Source organism: Bombina bombina, chromosome 5, assembly GCF_027579735.1.
Source record: "Bombina bombina isolate aBomBom1 chromosome 5, aBomBom1.pri, whole genome shotgun sequence".
Classification (NCBI taxonomy): domain Eukaryota; kingdom Metazoa; phylum Chordata; class Amphibia; order Anura; family Bombinatoridae; genus Bombina; species Bombina bombina.
In genome coordinates, this window is record NC_069503.1 from 82,891,329 (window position 1) to 82,913,019 (window position 21,691).

At 38.7% G+C, this 21,691-nt stretch overlaps 1 protein-coding gene across 1 annotated transcript in view; it reads left to right on the forward strand.

Moving 5' to 3' along the window:
* Positions 1 to 21,691, forward strand: part of LOC128659929 (homeobox protein orthopedia) — a 149,410-nt gene that overhangs the window by 114,232 nt on the left and 13,487 nt on the right. Inside the window, exon 9 of the mRNA XM_053713514.1 lies at positions 12,292 to 12,759. Coding sequence (XP_053569489.1) covers positions 12,292 to 12,758 — 467 coding nt within the window. The 3' untranslated portion in view covers position 12,759. The remainder of the gene's footprint in view (positions 1 to 12,291; positions 12,760 to 21,691) is intronic.

The window sequence follows — 21,691 nt, forward strand, 5'->3', positions numbered from 1 at the left end:
CAGGGATTCAGGTGTCAAGATAGTCAATGTGGTATCAGTGTGATCAAAATTTGGGAGGTTAATACCAATGTAGTGTTAAGTCAAAGGTGTCCATATAAGCCCGAAGTACATGTAATAGATGACATATTAGCTAATCGTCAATGCCAATTATGTATGTAGTAACGTCAAGAGCTATTGCTGCAGTCCATAGTCAATATATGGGGTATCAGTTATTAGCAATTTAACCGTATCCGGAACGGTATATGTAAAGCTCACATGTTGTTCACAGAATAAGCAAGTTACTAGCAGAATTATATAGCTCCGCTCTATTAGACAAAGCAACCACTCAAAAGAGAGGGAGATAGCAAATAATGTGCCGCAGTTCTAGTGCTACATCATGGTACAATAAGCCATAAAACACCATATACACAATTTATAGATATATATATATGGCTGTCATTTAGATCAACCTATAATGTTACTTATCAGGGGCATAAATCATCCAGCCCAATGGTGATATTGTTATTCTTATTAACCTACGCCCTCGTTGTACATAATCAGTTATTAACCCTACTTCCGTAGCTAACCTCAGCTAACTATCCAGATATGCAACTATGGCAGTAAGGAGTCATTCATATTTAGGACAAATATATATCATTAACCCAAAAATGATCATTTTGCTAACATAGACAGCAACAGTATCAACCTGAAAAACTAATAATTAACAGTATTAGAATATTATCATTGGTTTATATGAGCCTTAAAATTACAACCATCAATCACTATTGCTATTATCAAGTACATAGTACCTTTACTAGACCCTGGCAAGTATGCACTGCAATCCCAAATAGATTGTAAGGCATATCGTACATATCCATCAATTACAGAAAACACTGCATGTCTAGATGTACATTTAGCCCTTTTGGTATCAAAGTATCCCATTTGAAAATCCACTGGCTCTCCCTCTGCAGCAACAGCTTACCCCTGTCACCCCCCCCCCTCTCAAAAGAGGGGGGATATGGTCAATAATGATGAACTTAAGGTCAGTCTCGTTATGTCCTCCCTGAACAAAATGTCTGGCCCCAGGTTGTTCAGATTTGCCACAATTTATGGCTGTTCTAATTGCTGACCTGACGAGCCATTCTGGTTCGTGCATCATCTTGGGTTTTACCCACATAAAACTTCCCACATGGGCAGTGGAGCATATAAACCACATATTTAGTCGTGCAGAAAATTTCCTATTAGACCATGGATGTATAAAAAAATTGCTCTGGGTCATCCCACTGCATGTGGTGCATCCACTGCACCGGAAGCACCCATTTTTCGTGGTGTTTAACCAAGTTTTGGGAGTATAACTCGATTTATTATCAGGGCGCATCAGGTAGTCACGTAAGGAGGCCGCCCTCCTGTAACCAACCATGGGTGAGTCCATATCTTCACATGCTAGGGCTTTGTCAGTGGACATAATGTTCCAATGTTCCCGTAGGGCTTTTGGTAAGTCCACCTTCTCAGGAGTAAAGGTAGTTGTAAAAACCAATCTTTCACTCTTAAGTTCAGTTGGTTCCCTCTTTTTTAGTGCTTGAGCTTGTCATGTCCATTGCTTCTCTGTATGGGCCCATCAGTTGTTGATCCTTATATCCACGCATCATAAACTTATATTTCATTTCTCCAAGTTGGATTTGTTTCCTGGCTTCATCACTGTTGTTTCTAGCCACTCTCTTGAACTGGGACTTCGGCAGAGCCCTTTTGCGGTATGGAGGGTGGCAACTAGTGCCTTGTAAGATGGAGTTTCTGTCTGTAGCTTTTTGGAATAATGTTGTCTGTAATCATCCTTCCACCTTGTAAATTCGTAGGTCTAAAAAAATCTATCACTTGTGGATCTGAAGTGATCTTAAATTTTAGATTGTCATTGGCTATGTTTAGTTCTTCAAACCAATGATCTAATCTTTCCTGTTTGCCTTTCCAAATCAGGAACAAATCATCTATATATCTTCAGAACATTCGTACCCTCTGATCCTGGAAAAGAGTAGTGCCTCTGGTCTCAAAATGTGCCATATAGAGATTGGCATAAGATGGGGCCACATTGGACCCCATCGCCGTGCCTGATATCTGGAGGTAAAAGTGATTTTAAAACCAAAAGTAGTTACACGTTAAGCAATACTCCAACAATTGAAGGATAACGTCTATTGGTGGTCCTATGTAAGAATACAGAAGCAGGCTTTCCCATACAGCGGCTATTCCCTCTGTATGGGGTATCACGGTGTACAGGCTGGTTACATCTGTTTAACCAGCAGTTCATCTCCCACTAGGTCCTCCATGTCCTGTAATTGTTTGACCAATTCTATAGAATCAAGTAAGAAGGAATAAATTTGTCGAACTAATGGTTGAAGGATGTCATCCAGGAAGATGGCCAGTGTCTGCAGGATTGAGCCACGTGCAGACTCTATAGGGCGTCCAGGTGATTTTGATGAGTCCTTGTGTACCTTCGGTAAGGTGTATATGATGGGAATAATTGGAAACTCAACCATCAGGAAGTCATATGCTGTTTTAATTAGAATTCCATTAGTTACCATTAGTTCCATGTAGTCATCAAAGGTTTTCTTCCACTTCCACTGTGGGGTTCTTTGGTTGCTTGCGATATACTGTTTCATTACTTAGCTGAGCTAAGATTTTGTCCCTGTAATCTTCGTAGTCCTGTAGGACTAAAGCACCACTTTTGTCCACTTCTCTTATAACTAGGGTTGCACCGATACCATTTTTTTAAGTCTGAGTACAAGTACCGATACTTGTTTTCAAATACTCGTCGATACCAATTACTGATACTTTTTTTTTTGCTGTCATGTGACAGTTTACCAAGCACAATACAGACTAACTATTTAAGATTCCTTCTTTATAATTATGAAGGACTGTAACTCAAAAGACATTATGAAATAATTAAACTGTTTTATTTGTCATAAAGTTCACAGAACATGTTTATAAATAAAAATATTACAAAAAATATATTAATAACAACAACAATAAATAAGAAATATAAAATTACAACCAACCAAAAGTGCAATACAGTAAAAAAATAGAACAATGCACTGTTTAATCATGGGGAACAATACTATGTGCTAGATTACATTTGACTGGCAAGCTTTACCAATGATCTCATTACATGTCCTACTCCATTAAAGTCTATGGAATTGGAAATGTGAACAGAGCATTGGTAAAGCTTACCAATCAAATGTAATCTAAATCTAGTCCTATAATTGCAGGATGAGTGTTCATTGGAATTAACTTAATTTGTCCTATGAGTACTCTTCCTGCAATTATATAATCTAAGAATATGGATGTTCCTCAGAGTACAGTATGTTTTAACATAATTGTGCAAGATGAGAACTAGCAGTAAAAAAGGCAATCAAGCAATACGAATAATTTTTCAAAAGTTAGTGGCAAGTTCTTTTTAAGGAACAGAACAGAAGCATCTCTGCATGTTCAGCTATTAGTCTGAGTCTGTTTTTGCTATCAGTAAGGATGTTCGACTCTAAGTTGAACAGTCTTTCACTTTCCACACTACTGCATGGGGCAGAAAGATATTTTTGGGCCATTTTAGCCAGTGCTGAAAATCTCAGTTTATTAACTGCCCAGTACTTCAGGGGTTTGTCTGAACGAGGTACAGTGATCTCTCCTACAATAATACAAATAACAACAATTTGTATTGGCAGAACAATAGTAAACAATTTTTAGTGTAGTCTCCACTCCAGCTTAAAATGAAATGAGACCATGCAGTTTGAAAAAAAAGTCACAAGATAGCATATGGGTAGGAAGTATCGGTTTAAGTATCGGTGCATTTACACGAGTACAAGTACTCATGCAAATACTTGGTATCGGTACCGATACCGATACTAGTATCGGTATCGGTGCAACCCTACTTATAACCAATTTAGATCATTATAATTTTAATTATTCTTTAGGCTTTTCAATGCAATCCATTCTTCTTTGGATAGATTATTTCTTGTTGTAGTCGGATGACCCAGAGCAAATTTTTTATACATCCATGGTCTAATAGAAAATTTGAGATTAAACATAGGGTCACCTGCACAGACTAAATATGTGGTTTATATGCTCCACTGCCCATGTGGGAAGTTTTATGTGGGTAAAACCCAACATGACACATGAACCAGAATGGCTAACCACCGGTCAGCAATTAGAACAGCCATAAATTGTGGCAAATCTGACCAACCTGTGGCCAGACATTTTGTTCACGGATGACATAACGTGACTGACCTTAACTTCATTACTATTGACCATACCCCCTTCTTTTGAGGGGGGGTGACAGGGGTAAGCTGTTGCTGCAGAGAGAGAGCCAGTGGATTTTCAGATTGGATACTTTGATACCAAAAGGGCTAAATGTACATCTAGACATGCAGTGTTTTCTGTAATTGATGGATATGTACGATATGTCTTACAATCCATTTGGGATTGCAGTGCATACTTGCCAGGGTCTAGTAAAGGTACTATGTACTTGATGATAGCAATAGTGATTGATGGTTGTAATTTTAAGGCTCATATAAACCAATGATGATAATCTAATACTGTTAATTATTAGTTTTTCAGGTTGATACTGTTGCTGTCTATGTTAGCAAAATGATCATATTTGGGTTAATGATATATATTTGTCCTAAATATGAATGACTCCTTACTGCCATAGTTGCATATCTGGATAGGTAGCTGAGGTTAGCTACGGAAGTAGGGTTAATAACTGATTATGTACAACGAGGGCGTAGGTTAATAAGAATAACAATATCACCATTGGGCTGGATGATTTATGCCCATGATAAGTAACATTATAGGTTGATCTAAATGACAGCCATATATATATATCTATAAATTGTGTATATGGTGTTTTATGGCTTATTGTACCATGATGTAGCACTAGAACTGCGGCACATTATTTGCTATCTCCCTCTCTTTTGAGTGGTTGCTTTGTCTAATAGAGCGGAGCTATATAATTCTGCTAGTAACTTGCTTATTCTGTGAACAGCATGTGAGCTTTACATATACCGTTCCGGATACGGTTAAATTGCTAATAATTGATACACCATATATTGACTATGGACTACAGAAATAGCTCTTGACGTTACTACATACATAATTGACATTAACGATCAGCTAATATGTCATCTATTACATGTACTTCTGGCTTATATGGACACCTTTGACTTAACACTACATTGGTATTAACCTCCCATATTTTGATCACGCTGATACCACATTGACTATCTTGATACCTGAATCCCTGTCATTCCTGCCGTGCCTTTAGTGTTTGATGGTTTTATTTTTGATCCCTTAGGGCTGCCATACGGACTCTTGCGCATGCGCAGTGGGGGCGCTATTCATTCTGGATCGCACATTGGTGAAGGTAACACATAAAAGATTGTTTTTTTAACTATGTATGTAAGTCTGAGGACGGGGTAACCCCGAAAACGTTCACTTTAGTAAAATTATTTACTTGCTATAACGGAGAGTGCCTTTTTCTTGAAAGATTTATATATATATATATATATATATATACACATCACCAGCAAAAAGATTATAACTCACTAAAGGCTCAGATGACGGTTATTGTTTATCATTAAAGTATTTTTTATAATTAAGGTATGTGGATTGTTTTTCTTAGACCTAATGCTACTGCACACTTAATTGACTACAGTATAGTGTAAATATAACTTTTATATGCACAGGAAAACAAAATAATGAGTGTAACTTACTTTATTGCTATGTTCTCTTTATTGCTGTGGTCTGGAACCAAACCCGCAATATCTCCAAGGTTTGCCTGTGTGTTTATGTATGTGTGTGTGTATATATAAGACTCTTCTTCAGACCAAACAGCAGTGTAACAAAGCAATGTGATTTAAATACCCATCAGCCCCTCCCTCTGTGTTTGAAGATTGTGCCAAAAAGTTAACCCTGTTGTCATAGTGATGTATCAATCAGCAGATTCTATAGTGAGAGACTTAATAACAAGTGATCTAAGACGCATGTGAGACCATATTATGTGACATTTATCTAATCACATCCCAGGTGTCTCCGCTGATTTATATATACTGAATGTGTGTCAATTTGTAAATTCACCACGTGATTAGTACTGCAACTCAGTGTTAGTCATATATGGGAGTACACATTATATACATGCATTGATGTGCTTTTATGTAACAGCAAACATATCTACTGATGTGCAGTATTATATGGGCAAATGCAGGTCAATATTTCAGCTATCCCAGGGAGATTATATCGGCTGTCTAAATGTCTACACATGGCTTTATAGATTTGCTTATACAATAGTGTGCGCGCAAGGTGCATTACAAAATCCTATAGCGCTTACCTTACAGCGCTTGATCTAAATATGAATAAAGCTGTGATTCTTGCTGGAGCTGTATCGACGTGCTGGAAAAACTGCATATTGTGTTTAATCCAGTACAGCCTGTGTTTATGTGTGGCTGTGACGTTGCCAACAAAAGGCTTATTTGCATATCTAAATTCTACAGGCCGTTTACAGCCGTATCGTCATTGGGCCAATATGATGTTGCAGCTGTTCATTTCTATGGAAATCATCTCGCCTGTGCTTAATACGAGCACTCACTTTCCTAACAATAAGGATGTATATCTAGTGGGTATAGGTAGAGTAATATGAGTAGATTCCATAGTTGTCTCCAACTGATGAATCAAGCTGTATTTGTTGTCTCTTAAACTTCGTGGTGTCGTTATAGATAAAATAGGTCCGCTAGTTGAGATGTACTTCAGCTGTTGTGTTGTAATATGAACTGTGATGTGATTGTATTAAATCAATATGTTTGTGATGTATGTAATCACATTCAGCCTAGATCACACAACAGTCCCATATCCTCCTATTTCATGCTAACCTTGTGCCTGGTATTTAAAGAAATACCAATTTAATGACCACAGCAAATAGCTCATCGGTTATCAACTTACAAGTGACAATCAAGGCATCTTGTATATTGATTAAAATGCAAACACTAATAATGTATAAATAGTCACTATCTCTCTTACAGCTTATAAATGTGAAATACTACCCATAAATATAATCAAATTCACATCAGTCATAGCATGTATCCTGGCAATCAAAGTACCTTGTGCCTGGTATCATTGGAAACCATGTCACTGACATAACAATGTAGCTCATTGGTCAAAGACTCATAAAGGACAATCAAGGTATCCAGTACAATATTGTGTAGTGAGAGAGTAAAAATATGAACAGTAGCCACTATGAACAGCAGCCACATAGAGCGAGCTGGAAAATTACAAACAGAGGTATCACTGATGGATTAATGATGGATAGCTGGCACCCACAGGTCTCGGGCACTGCACACTGAAGTGCAGTTGTGTCCTACCCAAAAAAACATAATCAAACCATTTGTCTGCCCCAATAGTACTTGGAGTCATCAGAATAGTCCTCAATGGAGGGATCACCCATCATCAACACCCTTGACAGTGCATGACCTTCCTTGGATGATTGTTATAGGGATTATAGAAAGCAGTGCCAATCGTTTAACATATTCAGACCAACCGGGTGTAGCGTGCCCAGCTGATGTATCCATCAGGCCTCCAGTTTCAATAGGGCATTATCCCTATCCCCCAATCTTGAGTAGTGGGACGTGATCTATCAAGATGAATCTCATGTCCGAAACCCTATGTCCAGCTTTAAGAAAAATGCCTTGCTACTGGCTGTTCATTTTCCCCATTCTTCAATGTGGCTTTGATGGCCGATCTGTGGTTCGCCATTCTTGTTCTGCATTTATCAGTGGTTTTCCCACATAGAACCGCCACAGCAGCAGCTTAATAGATGCACCTCAAAAGTGGTTGTACATGTGAGAAAGTGTCTAATTTTACATCTTCTGTTCGTGTGTGGGTGTCTGAATGCTTTGCATGGAATAATGCCACTGCAAGTGGTGCACCCCATAGGAGGTTATGGGACTGTTGTGTGATCTAGGCTGAATGTGATACTTACATCTTGTACATATTGACTTAATACAATCACATCACAATTCACATTACAACACAACAGCTGAAGTACATCTCAACTAGCAGACCTATTTTATCTATGACACCATTAAGAGACAACAATACAACTTGATTCATCAGTTGGAGCTAACTATGGAATCTACTCATATTACGCTTCCTATACCCACTAGATATACATTGTAATTGTTAGGAAAGTGAGTGATAGTATTAAGCACAGGTGTGATGATTGCCATAGAATTGACCAAATGCTATCAGCGCAATGACCATCTGCAACATCATATTGGCCCAATGACGATTCATCTATTAACGCACTGTAGAATTTGTATATGCAAATTAGCCTTGCGTTGGCAACATCACAGCCATATGCAAACACTGGATTAAACACAATATGCAGTTTTTCCAGCACGTAGATACAGCTCCAGCAAGATTCACAGCTTTATTAATATTTAGATCAAGCGCTGTAAGGTAAGCGCTATATGATATAATATGATGTTGTATGGGTGACCTTAGTTAGACCTAAAAGACCCACAATGCTGCCCAAAATACCAATAATCTCCCAATAAAGGTTAAATACAAATATAAATACGTGGAAAGAGATGGGGAGTGCTAAAAAGCTGTAGGATAGATATCTATTGATTATATATATATATATATATATATATATATATATATAATTTCAGTTTGTTTGGATTTGAAAGCTTGCATTGTGTGGCTGTTTTAGGGTCTCGGGTATTGGAAAGGACCTTGACGTGGTACCTGAGCTTGTCCCATTTGGCCAGATGCGGTGACTAACCTTTCCAGTTTTGCTTTTAAATCTTAGCTGAGAGCTTGTAAGTGAGTGCTGGGTTTTCTCTGTGTGTTGTATTAATTTGTTTTGTAATTTTCCCTATGGTTCTTGCACCCAGACCTGTCTGGGGTTAACTGCTTGTGGCTCTGGGGACAGTACAGCTTCCTGTGAGTGCCAGTGGCACCCAGGGCTGAGCATGTTGCAGGGTCATAGGATGTGTACCCGGTCCGGTATGAGAGTGCAGTTCCCTTCCGTGTTTTGTATATGTCTAGGGTGATTACATATTCCTGTGCACCCTTTTTTTGTTTTCAGTTTGTTTGGATTTGAAAGCTTGCATTGTGTGGCTGTTTTAGGGTCTCGGGTATTGGAAAGGACCTTGACGTGGTACCTGAGCTTGTCCCATTTGGCCAGATGCGGTGACTAACCTTTCCAGTTTTGCTTTTAAATCTTAGCTGAGAGCTTGTAAGTGAGTGCTGGGTTTTCTCTGTGTGTTATATATATATATATATATATATATATATATATATATATATAAATCAGCGGAGACACCTGGGATGTGATTAGATAAAAGTCACATAATATGGTCTCACATGCGTCTTAGATCACTTGTTATTATGTCTCTCACTATAGAATAGGTTGATTGATACATCACTATGACAACAGGGTTAATTTTTTGGCACAATTTTCAAACACAGGAGGAGGGGCTGATGGATATTTAAATCACATTGTTTTGTTACACTGCTGTTTCGTCTGAAGAAGGGGTTTGTGGCCCCCGAAATGTCACCATGCCACAATAAAAAGTTTGTTTACTTTTTCACAAATCCTGTGAGTGCATTATATATTTTTATTATTTAAATCTAATTCTGACTTGCACCCTGGTTGTTGACAATTGAAAGTTGAAGTGCAGATACCTATTGGAGATATATATATATATATATATATATATATATATATATATATATATATATATATATATATATATATATATATATATATATATATATATATATATATACAGGTAACCCTCAGTTTACACCAGGGTTAGGTTCCAGAAGGAATGATTGTAAATTGAAATCCAGTTTATAATGTAAGTCAATGGGAAGTGAGGGAGTAAGGTTCCAGGCCTCTCTCAAAAATGTCATAAGTAACACCTAATACATTATTTTTAAAGCTTTAAAATAAAGACTTTAAATGCTAAACAGCATTATAAACCTAATAATATAGATTGTATCATCATCAAACTAAGTTTAATGAACAAAAACATTTGCTAAACATCACCTAATAAAATAATTACACAACAGATTGGATCATCATCAAACTAAGTTTAATGAACAAAAACATTTTTTTACTTGCATTTTTCTGCAAACAGTTCTCTGCATTGTTAGCATGTTAGATAATACTGGGTCTGCACCTATTCTATGCATTTCAATCTGCAGTGATTATTAGGCAGTTAGGCACCCTCACCTCAAGCAGCTGGACAGGTAGATAAAAGGGAAGTAGCTGCTAGATATTGTTGCTCGATAGGTCTGGTCCGCTCTGTGTACACAGATCAGTTTTAGTCTGCTAAGCTTGCATTACTTTGCTGCAACACAAGCGGACAGCTCCACCTACTGACTATTTTAATCAGTCCACTGCTTTCCAATGCTCTTCAATAGCAGTCACATCACAGAAAAAAAAGGTTGTTATTCTAAAACGGTGCAAATTGAACTGGCGTAAACCGAGGGCCACCTTTGTGTATGTATGTATGTATGTCTATGTGTGTGTGTGTGTGTGTATATATATATATATATATATATATATATATGTGTGTGTGTGTGTGCGTGCATATATCTGTGTGTGTGTATGTATGTGTGTGTATGTGTATATATATATATATATATATATATATATATATACTGTGTGTGTGTGTGTATATATATATACATATACATACATACATACATACATACATACACACAGTGGATATAAAAAGTCTACACACCCCTGTTAAAATGTTAGGTTTCTGTGATGTAAGAAAATGAGACAAAGATAAATCATTTCAGAACTTTTTCCACCTTTAATGTGACCTATAAACTGTACAACTTGATTAAAAAACAAACTGAAACTTCTAGGTGGAGGGAAGTAAAAATAAAAAACTAAAATAATATGGTTGCATAAAGCTGGTCTGGGAGGCTGCCAAGAGGCCTACAGCTGCAGGAATATCTGGCAAAACCTGGCTGTGTAGTACATGTGACAACAATCTCCCGTATTCTTCATATGATTGGGTTTTGGGGTAGACGGCAAGACGGAAGCCTTTTCTTACGAAGAAAAACATCCAAGCCCAGCTAAATTTAGCAAAAACACATCTGAAGTCTCCCAAAAGCATGTGAGAAAAGGTGTTGTGGTCTGATGAAACCAAGGTTGAACTTTTTGGCAATAATTCCAAAAGATATGTTTGGCACAAAAACAACACTGCATATCACCAAAAGAACACCATACCCACACAATGCTTTGGGTCTGTTTTTCTTCAGCTGGAACTGGGGCCTTATTCAAGGTAGAGGGAATTATGAACAGTTCCAAATACCAGTCAATATTGGCACAAAACCTTCAGGCTTCTGCTAGAAAGCTGAACATGAAGAGGAACTTCATCTTTCAGCATGACAACGACCCAAAGCATACATCCAAATCAACAAAGGAATGGCTTCACCAGAAGTAGATTAAAGTTTTGGAATGGCCCAGCCAGAGCCTAGACCTGAATCCAATCGAAAATCTGTGGGGTGATCTGAAGAGGGCTGTGCACAGGAGATGCCCTCGCGATCTGACAGATTTTGAGTGTTTTTGCAAAGAAGAGTGGGCAAATCTTGCCAAGTCGAGATGTGCCATGCTGATAGACTCATACCCAATAAGATTGAGTGCTGTAATAAAATCAAAAGGTGCTCCAACAAAGTATTAGTTTAAGGGTGTGCACACTTATGCAACCATAATATTTTATTTTTTTATTTTTACTTCCCTTTACCTAAAAGATTTCAGTTTATTTTTCAATTGAGTTGCATAGTTTATAGGTCACATTAAAGATGGAAAAAGTTCTGAAATGATTTATCTTTGTCTCATTTTTTTACATCACAGAAACCTGCCATTTTAACAGGGGTGTGTAGACTTTTTATATCCACTGTGTGTGTATGTGTATATATAATTACTTGTGGTGTGTGTCACTGCTGACCATTAAGGTTGTTGGAGTGGTCCTTATCCTATCAGTCATTAAGTTTCTATGCCACAGACCAATTGTGCACTCATGGTTTCTTCATGTATATATTGCCATTTTTAACAGGTTTAAATGTTGCTCAGTAAAAACAAAATATAATTTTAATGATTCAGTTAGACCATTCAACAACTTTCCGATTTCCAAATAATTTGCTTCATTCTCTTTGTATCCTAAAGTTCATTCTTCTAGTAAGACAGATGTTAGGATTTTAAGATTCCTTTTAAGTTCGCTAATACTACTTGGATATTATTTTTAACAGGAACCCCTTCACATGATGAGGAGACCAGGGAGATGGTGCTAAACCAACAGCGGATCAAGGAAGAGTCTGAGGTCATGGAGATTAAATCTTCTATGGATTCTCTTCCTTTGTCTCCAGATGTGTCCACCCCTTACTCAGAACCTTCTCCATCTTCAGCTCCACATCGACAACAGGGAGGCAAAGAAGGGTTGGGTGTGAGGAACCAAAGGGTAGAAGCTAGTCTCCAGGAGATGGTAAACCTGACTAGGGAAACCCGTGAGGAACAGCGCAACTTTATTCAGGAGATTAGCAGCTTCCTCCAGCAGAAGTTGGAGATGGACAGGAGACAACTAGAATGGCAACAGCAGATGGAAAGAGAAAGAACAGAGATCATGCGCGGCTACCTCGATGCCTTTTTACAATGTCTTCGTCGTCGTTCAGACAATGGCCAAAACTCTTCTGAGAAACAGCCAACATCTGACCATTGATGTAAATATTTTCTATTTAGTTAATTGTATTATTTTCTTTTGCAAAAAATAGTTTATATTTTTTTAGTTATTATATTTATATGTTTTTAATTTGACTTGCTAATGTTAAAACAAAAACAAACCGACCGTTACCAGTTGTATTTTTGTATTTTAAATACTAAAAGAAAATTTTTACTGAAAATAAAAAGGTTTTTACTCTGCATGATTTTCTAGCCCATAACATTATTTTTCAGTATTGTGGTTAAAGCCAAAAAAACTAAATTTATGCTTACCTGATAAATTTATTTCTCTTGTGGTGTATCCAGTCCACGGATCATCCATTACTTGTGGGATATTCTCCTTCCCAACAGGAAGCTGCAAGAGGATCACCCACAGCAGAGTTGTCTATATAGCTCCTCCCCTAACTGCCCACCCCCAGTCATTCGACTGAAGACAAGCAAGAGAAAGGAGAAACTATAGGGTGCAGTGGTGACTGTAGTTTAAAAATAAAAAACACCTGCCTTAAAATGACAGGGCGGGCCGTGGACTGGATACACCACAAGAGAAATAAATTTATCAGGTAAGCATAAATTTTGTTTTCTCTTGTAAGGTGTATCCAGTCCACGGATCATCCATTACTTGTGGGATACCAATACCAAAGCTATAGGACACGGATGAAGGGAGGGACAAGGCAGGCGCTTAACGGAAGGCACCACTGCCTGTAAGACCTTTCTCCCAAAAATACTCTCCGAAGAAGCAAAAGTATCAAATTTATAGAATTTAGAAAAAGTATGAAGCAAAGACCAAGTCGCCGCCTTACAAATCTGTTCAACAGAAGCCTCATTTTTAAAAGCCCATGTGGAAGCTACCACTCTAGTAGAATGAGCTGTAATTATTTCAGGAGGCTGCTGGCCAGCAGTCTCATAAGCTAAGCGTATTATACTCCTTAGCCAAAAAGAAAGAGAAGTTGCCGAAGCCTTTTGGCCTCTCCTCTGTCCAGAATAGACAACAAACAATGCAGATGTTTGACGAAAATCTTTAGTAGCTTGTAAATAAAACTTTAAAGCACGAACCACGTCAAGATTGTGTAAAAGACGTTCCTTCTTAGAAGAAGGATTAGGACACAGTGACGGTACAACAATCTCCTGATTGATATTTTTATTAAATACCACCTTAGGTATAAACCCAGGTTTGGAACGTAACACTACCTTATCTGCATGGAAAATGAGATAAGGGGAATCACATTGTAAAGCAGATAACTCCGAAACTCTTCGAGCCGAGGAGATAGCTACTAAAAACAGAACTTTCCAAGATAAGAGCTTAATATCTATGGAATTCAAAGGTTCAAACGGAACCCCTTGAAGAACCTTAAGAACTAAATTTAAACTCCATGGTGGAGCAACAGGTTTAAACACAGGCTTGATTCTTACCAGAGCCTGACAAAATGCCTGAACATCTGGAACCTCAGCCAGACGTTTGTGCAAAAGAATAGACAGAACAGAAATCTGTCCCTTTAAGGAACTAGCTGACAAACCCTTCTCCAATCCTTCTTGGAGAAAGGATAATATCTTAGGAATCCTGACCTTACTCCAAGAGTAACCCTTGGATTCACACCGATGAAGATATTTACACCATATCTTATGATAGATTTTCCTGGCGGCAGGCTTTCGTGCCTGTATTAAGGTATCAATGACCGACTCGGAGAAACCACGTTTTGATAAAATCAACCGTTCAATCTCCAAGCAGTCAGACGCAGAGAAATTAGATTTGGATGGTTGAAAGGACCCTGAAGTAGAAGGTCCTGTCTCAGCGGCAGAGTCCATGGTGGAAAGGATGACATGTTCACCAGATCTGCATACTAAGTCCTGCGAGGCCACGCAGGTGCTATCAAAATCACTGATGCTCTCTCCTGCTTGATCTTGGCAATCAGTCGAGGGAGCAGAGGAAACGGTGGAAACACATAAGCTAGGTTGAAGGACCAAGGCGCTGCTAGAGCATCTATCAGTGCTGCCTTGGGATCCCTGGACCTGGACCCGTAACGAGGAATCTTGGAGTTCTGACGAGACGCCATGAGATCCAGTTCTGGTTTGCCCCAAAGTTGAATCAACTGTGCAAATTCCTCCGCATGGAGCTCCGACTCCCCCGGATGAAAAGTCTGTCGACTTAGAAAATCCGCCTCCCAGTTCTCTACTCCTGGGATATGGATAGCTGATAGATGGCAAGAGTGAATCTCTGCCCATAGAATTATCTTTGAAACCTCCAACATTGCTAGGGAACTCCTTGTTCCCCCTTGATGGTTGATGTAAGCTACAGTCGTGATGTTGTCCGACTGAAATCTGATGAACCTGACCGCAGCAAGCTCAGGCCAAGTCTGAAGAGCGTTGAATATCGCTCTTAGTTCCAGAATGTTTATCGGAAGGAGGGCCTCCTCCGAAGTCCATGATCCCTGAGCCTTCAGGGAGTTCCAGACTGCACCCTAGCCCAGAAGGCTGGCATCTGTTGTTACTATTGTCCAATCTGGCCTGCGGAAGGTCATACCCTTGGACAGATGGACTCGAGATAGCCACCAGAGAAGAGAATCCCTGGTCTCTTGATCCAGATTTAGTAGAGGGGACAAATCTGTGTAATCCCCATTCCACTGACTGAGCATGCAGAGTTGCAGCGGTCTTCTTCAACTTTCTGCCTGAGGCTAAAATAGTACAACTCCGGTACCATTTGGAAATAACAAACTTTTGATTGAAGATAAACTACATTAATGCACCACATCTCTCTAGCTACTGCCGTTGTCGAGAGCTGCAAGAGAATGACTGGGGGTGGGCAGTTAGGGAAGGAGCTATAAAGACAGCTCTGCTGTGGGTGATCCTCTTGCAGCTTCCTGTTGGGAAGGAGAATATCCCACAAGTAATGGATGATCCGTGGACTGGATACACCTTACAAGAGAAATACGATCGGTACAAAATAATGTCAAAGTGTCAATTGTTTCATAAATAAGCGAAGTGAACAATAGTAATAACCCTAAAAAACTGCTTGCTTCTCCCTCCAGAACATGCTTCCTTAAAGGGACATTAACCAAATGCTGAATCTGTAAAAAGATAACCAGATATCACATGGACAGCTGTGTGTAAAAAAACAAAACAAAAAACCCCCCAGCCAATCAGCATCATCAGTGCTGCATCACATTGTGATCTTCTGGGATCTCAGAGTAAACTTTCTTGAACTCAGGAGGAAAATAAAGTGATTGTGCTGCACGTGTCAGATGCACGCTCCCTTTACGGGGGTTAAACACATAGTTCTATGCAAACAGTAGTGCAGTAATGTAATGCACTAACACACTGCAGCATTTTATGTCCCTTTAAATAAATACATAAATGTACAAAGCAAGACGGCATAGAGGTTGTGAAATCAAAATATATTTTTTTACTCTCTTTTCTCTGCTAAATGAAATCTCACAATGGTTTGGTACTACCTCAGATATGGTTCTCATGTTAACGTGCCCAAATCCGATGTACCATCCTGTACAATAAAAACCTCAGCTATACGCACTGGTGTTGGCTCCACCTTTATCATGGGGCAGAAGTTCCCATATTTTTTCCTTCTAATATGCTCCCTACTCCCTGGCATTTTATTGGTATAGTGATACTCTTTGTGCAGACTCCAGATCTCACGTGATGGTCCATGTGATTCCTAGGCTGTCATTGGATCATGGGGCACTGACTACGATGCTTGACACGCCCCCAGTCTTGTATTTAATTTCTTAAAAGCAGCCTGCAGGAGGTAATCTAAGGTAGAACTTTCCATGTCATCCTAACTCTGTTAAAGCTAAGCGCTGTTACGGCATGAAGCGTTTAAGCTGTGATCTTTATTATATATAATATAATCTTTTTTTAAAGTCTCTCAGAAGTTTTTTGTTTCCTGTGGCCTGTTCTTTGTATCCTTTGTTGAAAAGCATACCTAGGTTGCTGTGTATATATATATATATATATATATATACCGCTTGTCATTGTCTCACCCTGTGTGTTCAGCTAGCTCCCAGAAGTGCATTACTGCTCCTTCAACAAAGGATGCCAGGAGAACAAAGCAGATTTGATTATAAAAGCAATTTAAAAGTTGTTTAAAACTGTAATGCTCTATATGAATAATGAAAGGAAAAAAGTGTAAATTTAAATTGAATAAAAAAGACAAAAGGTCTTTAAAGATGCATAAAAAGTGTTTGCTCATATTTTTAAAGGGACACTAAACTCAATTTTTTTCTTTTATGATTGAGATAGAGCAGCAATTTTAAGCAACTTTCTAATTTGCTCCTGTTATCATTTTTTCTTCATTCTCTTGCTATCTTTATTTGAAAAAGAAGGCATCTAAGCTAAGGAGCCAGCCAATTTTTGGTTCAGACCTGGACAGCACTTGTGTATTGGTGGGTGCATTTAGCCACCAATCAGCAAGAACAACCCAGGTTGTGAACAAAAAATGGGCCGGCTTAATAACGATGGCAAAAGAATGAAGAAATTTCTGCTTTATCTAAATCATGAAAGAAAAAAATTGGGTCCAGTGTCCCTTTAATGAAGACATTTGACCTAATTTGCTCTGGTTTTCATTTCACACTCTACATCCTACAACTGTATTTGTTTAAGAAGAGCTATATATTCACAAGAGGCAGTTTCTATATTATGAAAGGTAACTTGTCATGTCTTCACAAACCCACTTTATTCTTAAGTATTACTTGTGAGTATAAATATTATACAGAATTATTATCCAGTTTAACCAATTATGTAAGTCTAAGCACAATAATATATGAAAAATAAATGATTGAAGTGTTGCATAAAGGTAAATAGATCTAAGGCAGGTTTATAAAATATCAACCCCCAGGACCCCAACTAGGTCCTAGTTAGCCAATATTAATGAGCAAAAGTTTGTCAAATAACATAGGTATCTATAGAAACATGGCCTAGTAGTGCGGTCTGGAATTGAATAAAGACAAAACCCCACTAGATAGGGGGTCTTATAGACCCATATCACTAATTAATGTAGATTTCAAAGTGCTTACTTCTATATTTGCCAATAGACTTAAACTCTGTCTAAAGGGAATTATACATGAAGATCACTCCGGATTCATGACTGGAAGGTCCTCAATCAAAAACATACGCAGAGTTACTCTATTATTAGACTATTTCTGGAATAAGCTTTCTAAAACTGGAGTAAAGGTAAAACATGATTTTGCACTATTGTCAATAGCTGAAAAGGCGTTTGATTCTGTAGTCTGGGACCATCTGTATATCTCTCTGGACATTTTAGTTTTTTCAGGGCACTTCTCTCAGTTTATTAGATCCTTATACGATCATCCCACCTCTTCTATTTTACATTAAATAGGGGAACTAGACAGGGATGCCCACTTTCTCCACTCCTGTTTAATATTGCTATAGAACCTCTTGCTATTCTACTCAGAAAAGAATTACAAGGCATTACATTGGGAGGGCAGAAGGTGGTATTATCCTTCTATGTGGATGATTTACTCCTATTTCTCAAAGATACTAAACAGAATATACCCAAAGTTATTAATATTTTTGATCTATTCAGCTCTTTCTCGGGCTATAAAATAATTCTAAGTAAATCTGAAGTATTGTGGATCTATAATAACAAAAACAGTTATAAATATCATCCATTTAAAGAAGTTCCATATATTAAGTATTTAGGAATATATCTACATAATGATCCGAATCAATGGTACAGACTTAATTTTACTTCTTTCTTCATTAAGGCTCACACTAAATTACAAAGATGGGTCTCCTAAACTATATCTCACTGTCTGCTAATATAATGATAGTTAAAACTATTCTGTTTCCCCAGTTAATATACATTATGCAGAATTTACATCTCTTTATTATAAATAAAGATATAAAGTCTTTCAACAAAGAATGTGCTAAATTCTTCTGGAATAGGAAAAGACACATTCTCTCGATAGCTAATCTTAAACAAATGGCAGCCTTTTTTGGGTTATTCTTTTCAGATATTAAAGCATATAATACAGTAATATTGGCACGTTCAGCAATTGACTGGCTTACAGAAGGGAATTATCTTACGAATGTCTCGCTGGAGGAAGGAGTGATCTCTCCATTTCTGCTGAAATCTTTACTACAATGCCCACAGTCATGCTTACCAGTACATATTAAAAATGTATTGGTATTGCAAAATATTGTTATTGCCTGTCAAAAGCTTAGCCTAGCGTTGGAATTAAACTTCCAAATATCCTCTCTTCTCCCTTTTGTGGGTAACCCAATTTTTTTACCGGGTTTACAGTCAGAGGTTTTTAAATTATGGGCACAAAAAGGATTATCATATGTATCTCAATATCTAGATAGTTCCCATCAAATAAGATCTTTTGAAGATATTTCTAGAGAATTTGGCTTATCCAATAACAACTTTTATGCCTATCTTCAACTTAGGCACTTCACCACAGCAGTTAGCTCTTCAATGCAGGAAATAGGCCAATGGAAAGAAATTTACTATATTGCCCAATATAGGGCAGGCAACCACAATATAGCCTTGCTATATAAAATTTTGCTGACCAAACAAGGTCAAATTTTGCTGGCCAAACAAGGTCAACAAGGTCAATTGAGAAATAGGAGTAAATCATCCGCATATAAGGATAATACCACCTTCTGCCCTCCCAACGTAATGCCTTGTAATTCTTTTCTGAGTAGAATAGCAAGAGGTTCTATAGCAATATTAAACAGGAGTGGAGAAAGTGGGCATCCCTGTCTTAAATAATCTGTTAGTTAAATGGAAAACACATTACAGTGATCTAACATTAGATATTATCAACGCAAGTTTTAAATGGGTCAACCATGCACCCATATCCTCTTCGTTGAAAGAGTCACATGTTAAACTACTTTAATAATGCATATTTTCTTCATACATGGAAAGAGTCCACAGCTGCATTAATTGATTTTTGGAATTAAGAACCTGGCCACCAGGAGGAGGCAAAGACACCCCAGCTAAAGGCTTAAATACTCCTCCCACTTCCCTCATCCCCCAGTCATTCTTTGCCTTTTGTCCCAGGAGGTTGGCAGAGAAGTGTCAGATTTTTCAATTGTCTTTTATGGAGGGTAGTACTCTTCGACATGGGATGGGAGTTTTAAGTAATCCTATCAGCCCCTCATTGAGGGCATGGATGAAAGTTAGAGTCCGAAGATGCAGGGAGAGTCTTTCTGCTAAACCATTCTGACTCATTATAACAGTTCCACAAGCAATAAGCGTTGACGAGTTTCGCTGCCTGCTTTCTTCTCTCAAGTCCATGGCGGAGGCGATGCTACTATCTGTCCCACTTGAAGGGCCGTGTTCCTGTTCCACGGTGTAGATTCCGGTAAGATTGTTTCATTTTACTTTCTTAAGAAATGTACTGTATTATGTTTCCCGAGGGGCTACGACCTCGCGGGTCTCACTTATATGACAGGGTCTCAGTGAGACTCCTTTAGTATCTTGGAATCGGGGTTATTGAACAGGGTTTTTTTTTAATCATGTGTGTTATGATTAACATATGTGTGCTTATGTGTAGTGTTTTTAGGCTCATGGCTTGTGTACATAACGTTTTTTTAAGAGACACAGCCTTTTGGTTGGGCTCGCTTTTTTTGGACTATACGGTTCACCTTGTGACCGGGTATGGTCACGTGTTTGCTCTTTATTTCCACGTTCTTGACTGTGTGGAGAAATTCTGGTCCGCTGGTGTCCTGGTACATAGGAGGTGGTGAGTGCCCCACCGAGAGGGGGTGTCAGGTGCTGTTTAGATTTTTTATCTGGTCCATTCTTGTATAAATATCCTAGTTATGGAGGAATCTGATATTGCGGAGACGGACGTCTCTGTTTTATATTCTACTCCTTGCGCAGAATGCATTTTGCCCCGGATGATACTAGCCTACCAGTTATGTTCTGAATGCCGTATTAGAGTGCTCAATTCCTCCAGATCGAGGAATCAAGGGGCCACTGAGCCATCCACCTCTTGGGGTTCTGTCCCCCAGGTGGCGAGTTCCCTTAAACATTCTCTTACTACGCATGCAGGTGACCCAGACTTAGTTTTTCCTTCTTCGGAAAGGTAGATTGTTTCCCCCGGGGGTTTCGACACAATGTCGCATGTCCATAATTTTAGATGACTATCCCTGAGTCTACAGGGGGTCAACCTTCGGGGCCGGAGGCATCTTTTGCTCAGACGGGGGTATGCTGTGCTTTTTTATATAGACTGGTGGTGTGCCTTTGTGTCTTATTGAGGCACGCTTTGGCGTCGGTAGCAGATCCCATCATGTATGGGTCTGAGAATCCTCAGTCTTCTTCTTGAATAGCCTTCAGCATTAGATATAAGGGGATGTCGTAATCCTCTTATAGTCTTGTTAGTTGAGTATTGTCCAGTTTTTGAGCTTGTAAGAACAGGGTCCCTGTTGGGCTGGCTGTTTTTTCTTAGGCAATAACCTAAGGGGTGCCTTCTTTTATTTTATCCGGTTAGGATATTAGGATATTTTCATGTTCGTTATATTTTCCTTGGAATTTTCGATACAAGCAATATTTTGATCGCTATGTTACTTCTGTGAAAGTTCGTTCTAGAACGTGTTTAGTCCTGTGTTGACTGTTGCTCTCCCCCGATAAGGGAGATTTATATGCGGCCTTGACAGTGATGGCCCTGGTTTCAGGCTGGTTCTGATGGGTTCTGTTACCTTCTGTCTTGAGGCCTAGTTCTGATGGGTTGGTCCGGTTTTGGCGCAAAGTGCTCCACCCTGTTAACTTGTTATTCTTACAAGTCTCAGCATCTGGGGCTAACTGGACAGCTAGCTCAGCATTCTATGTACTGTAGCAAACCGAGCGTTGCAAGTTCGATCCCCGGCGTCGTCTACTCAGCCTTTCCTCCTTTCGAGGTTGATTAAATGAGCAGCGCCTTGAGTCCCTTTAGGGGGCTTAGCCGAGCTTTACAGGTA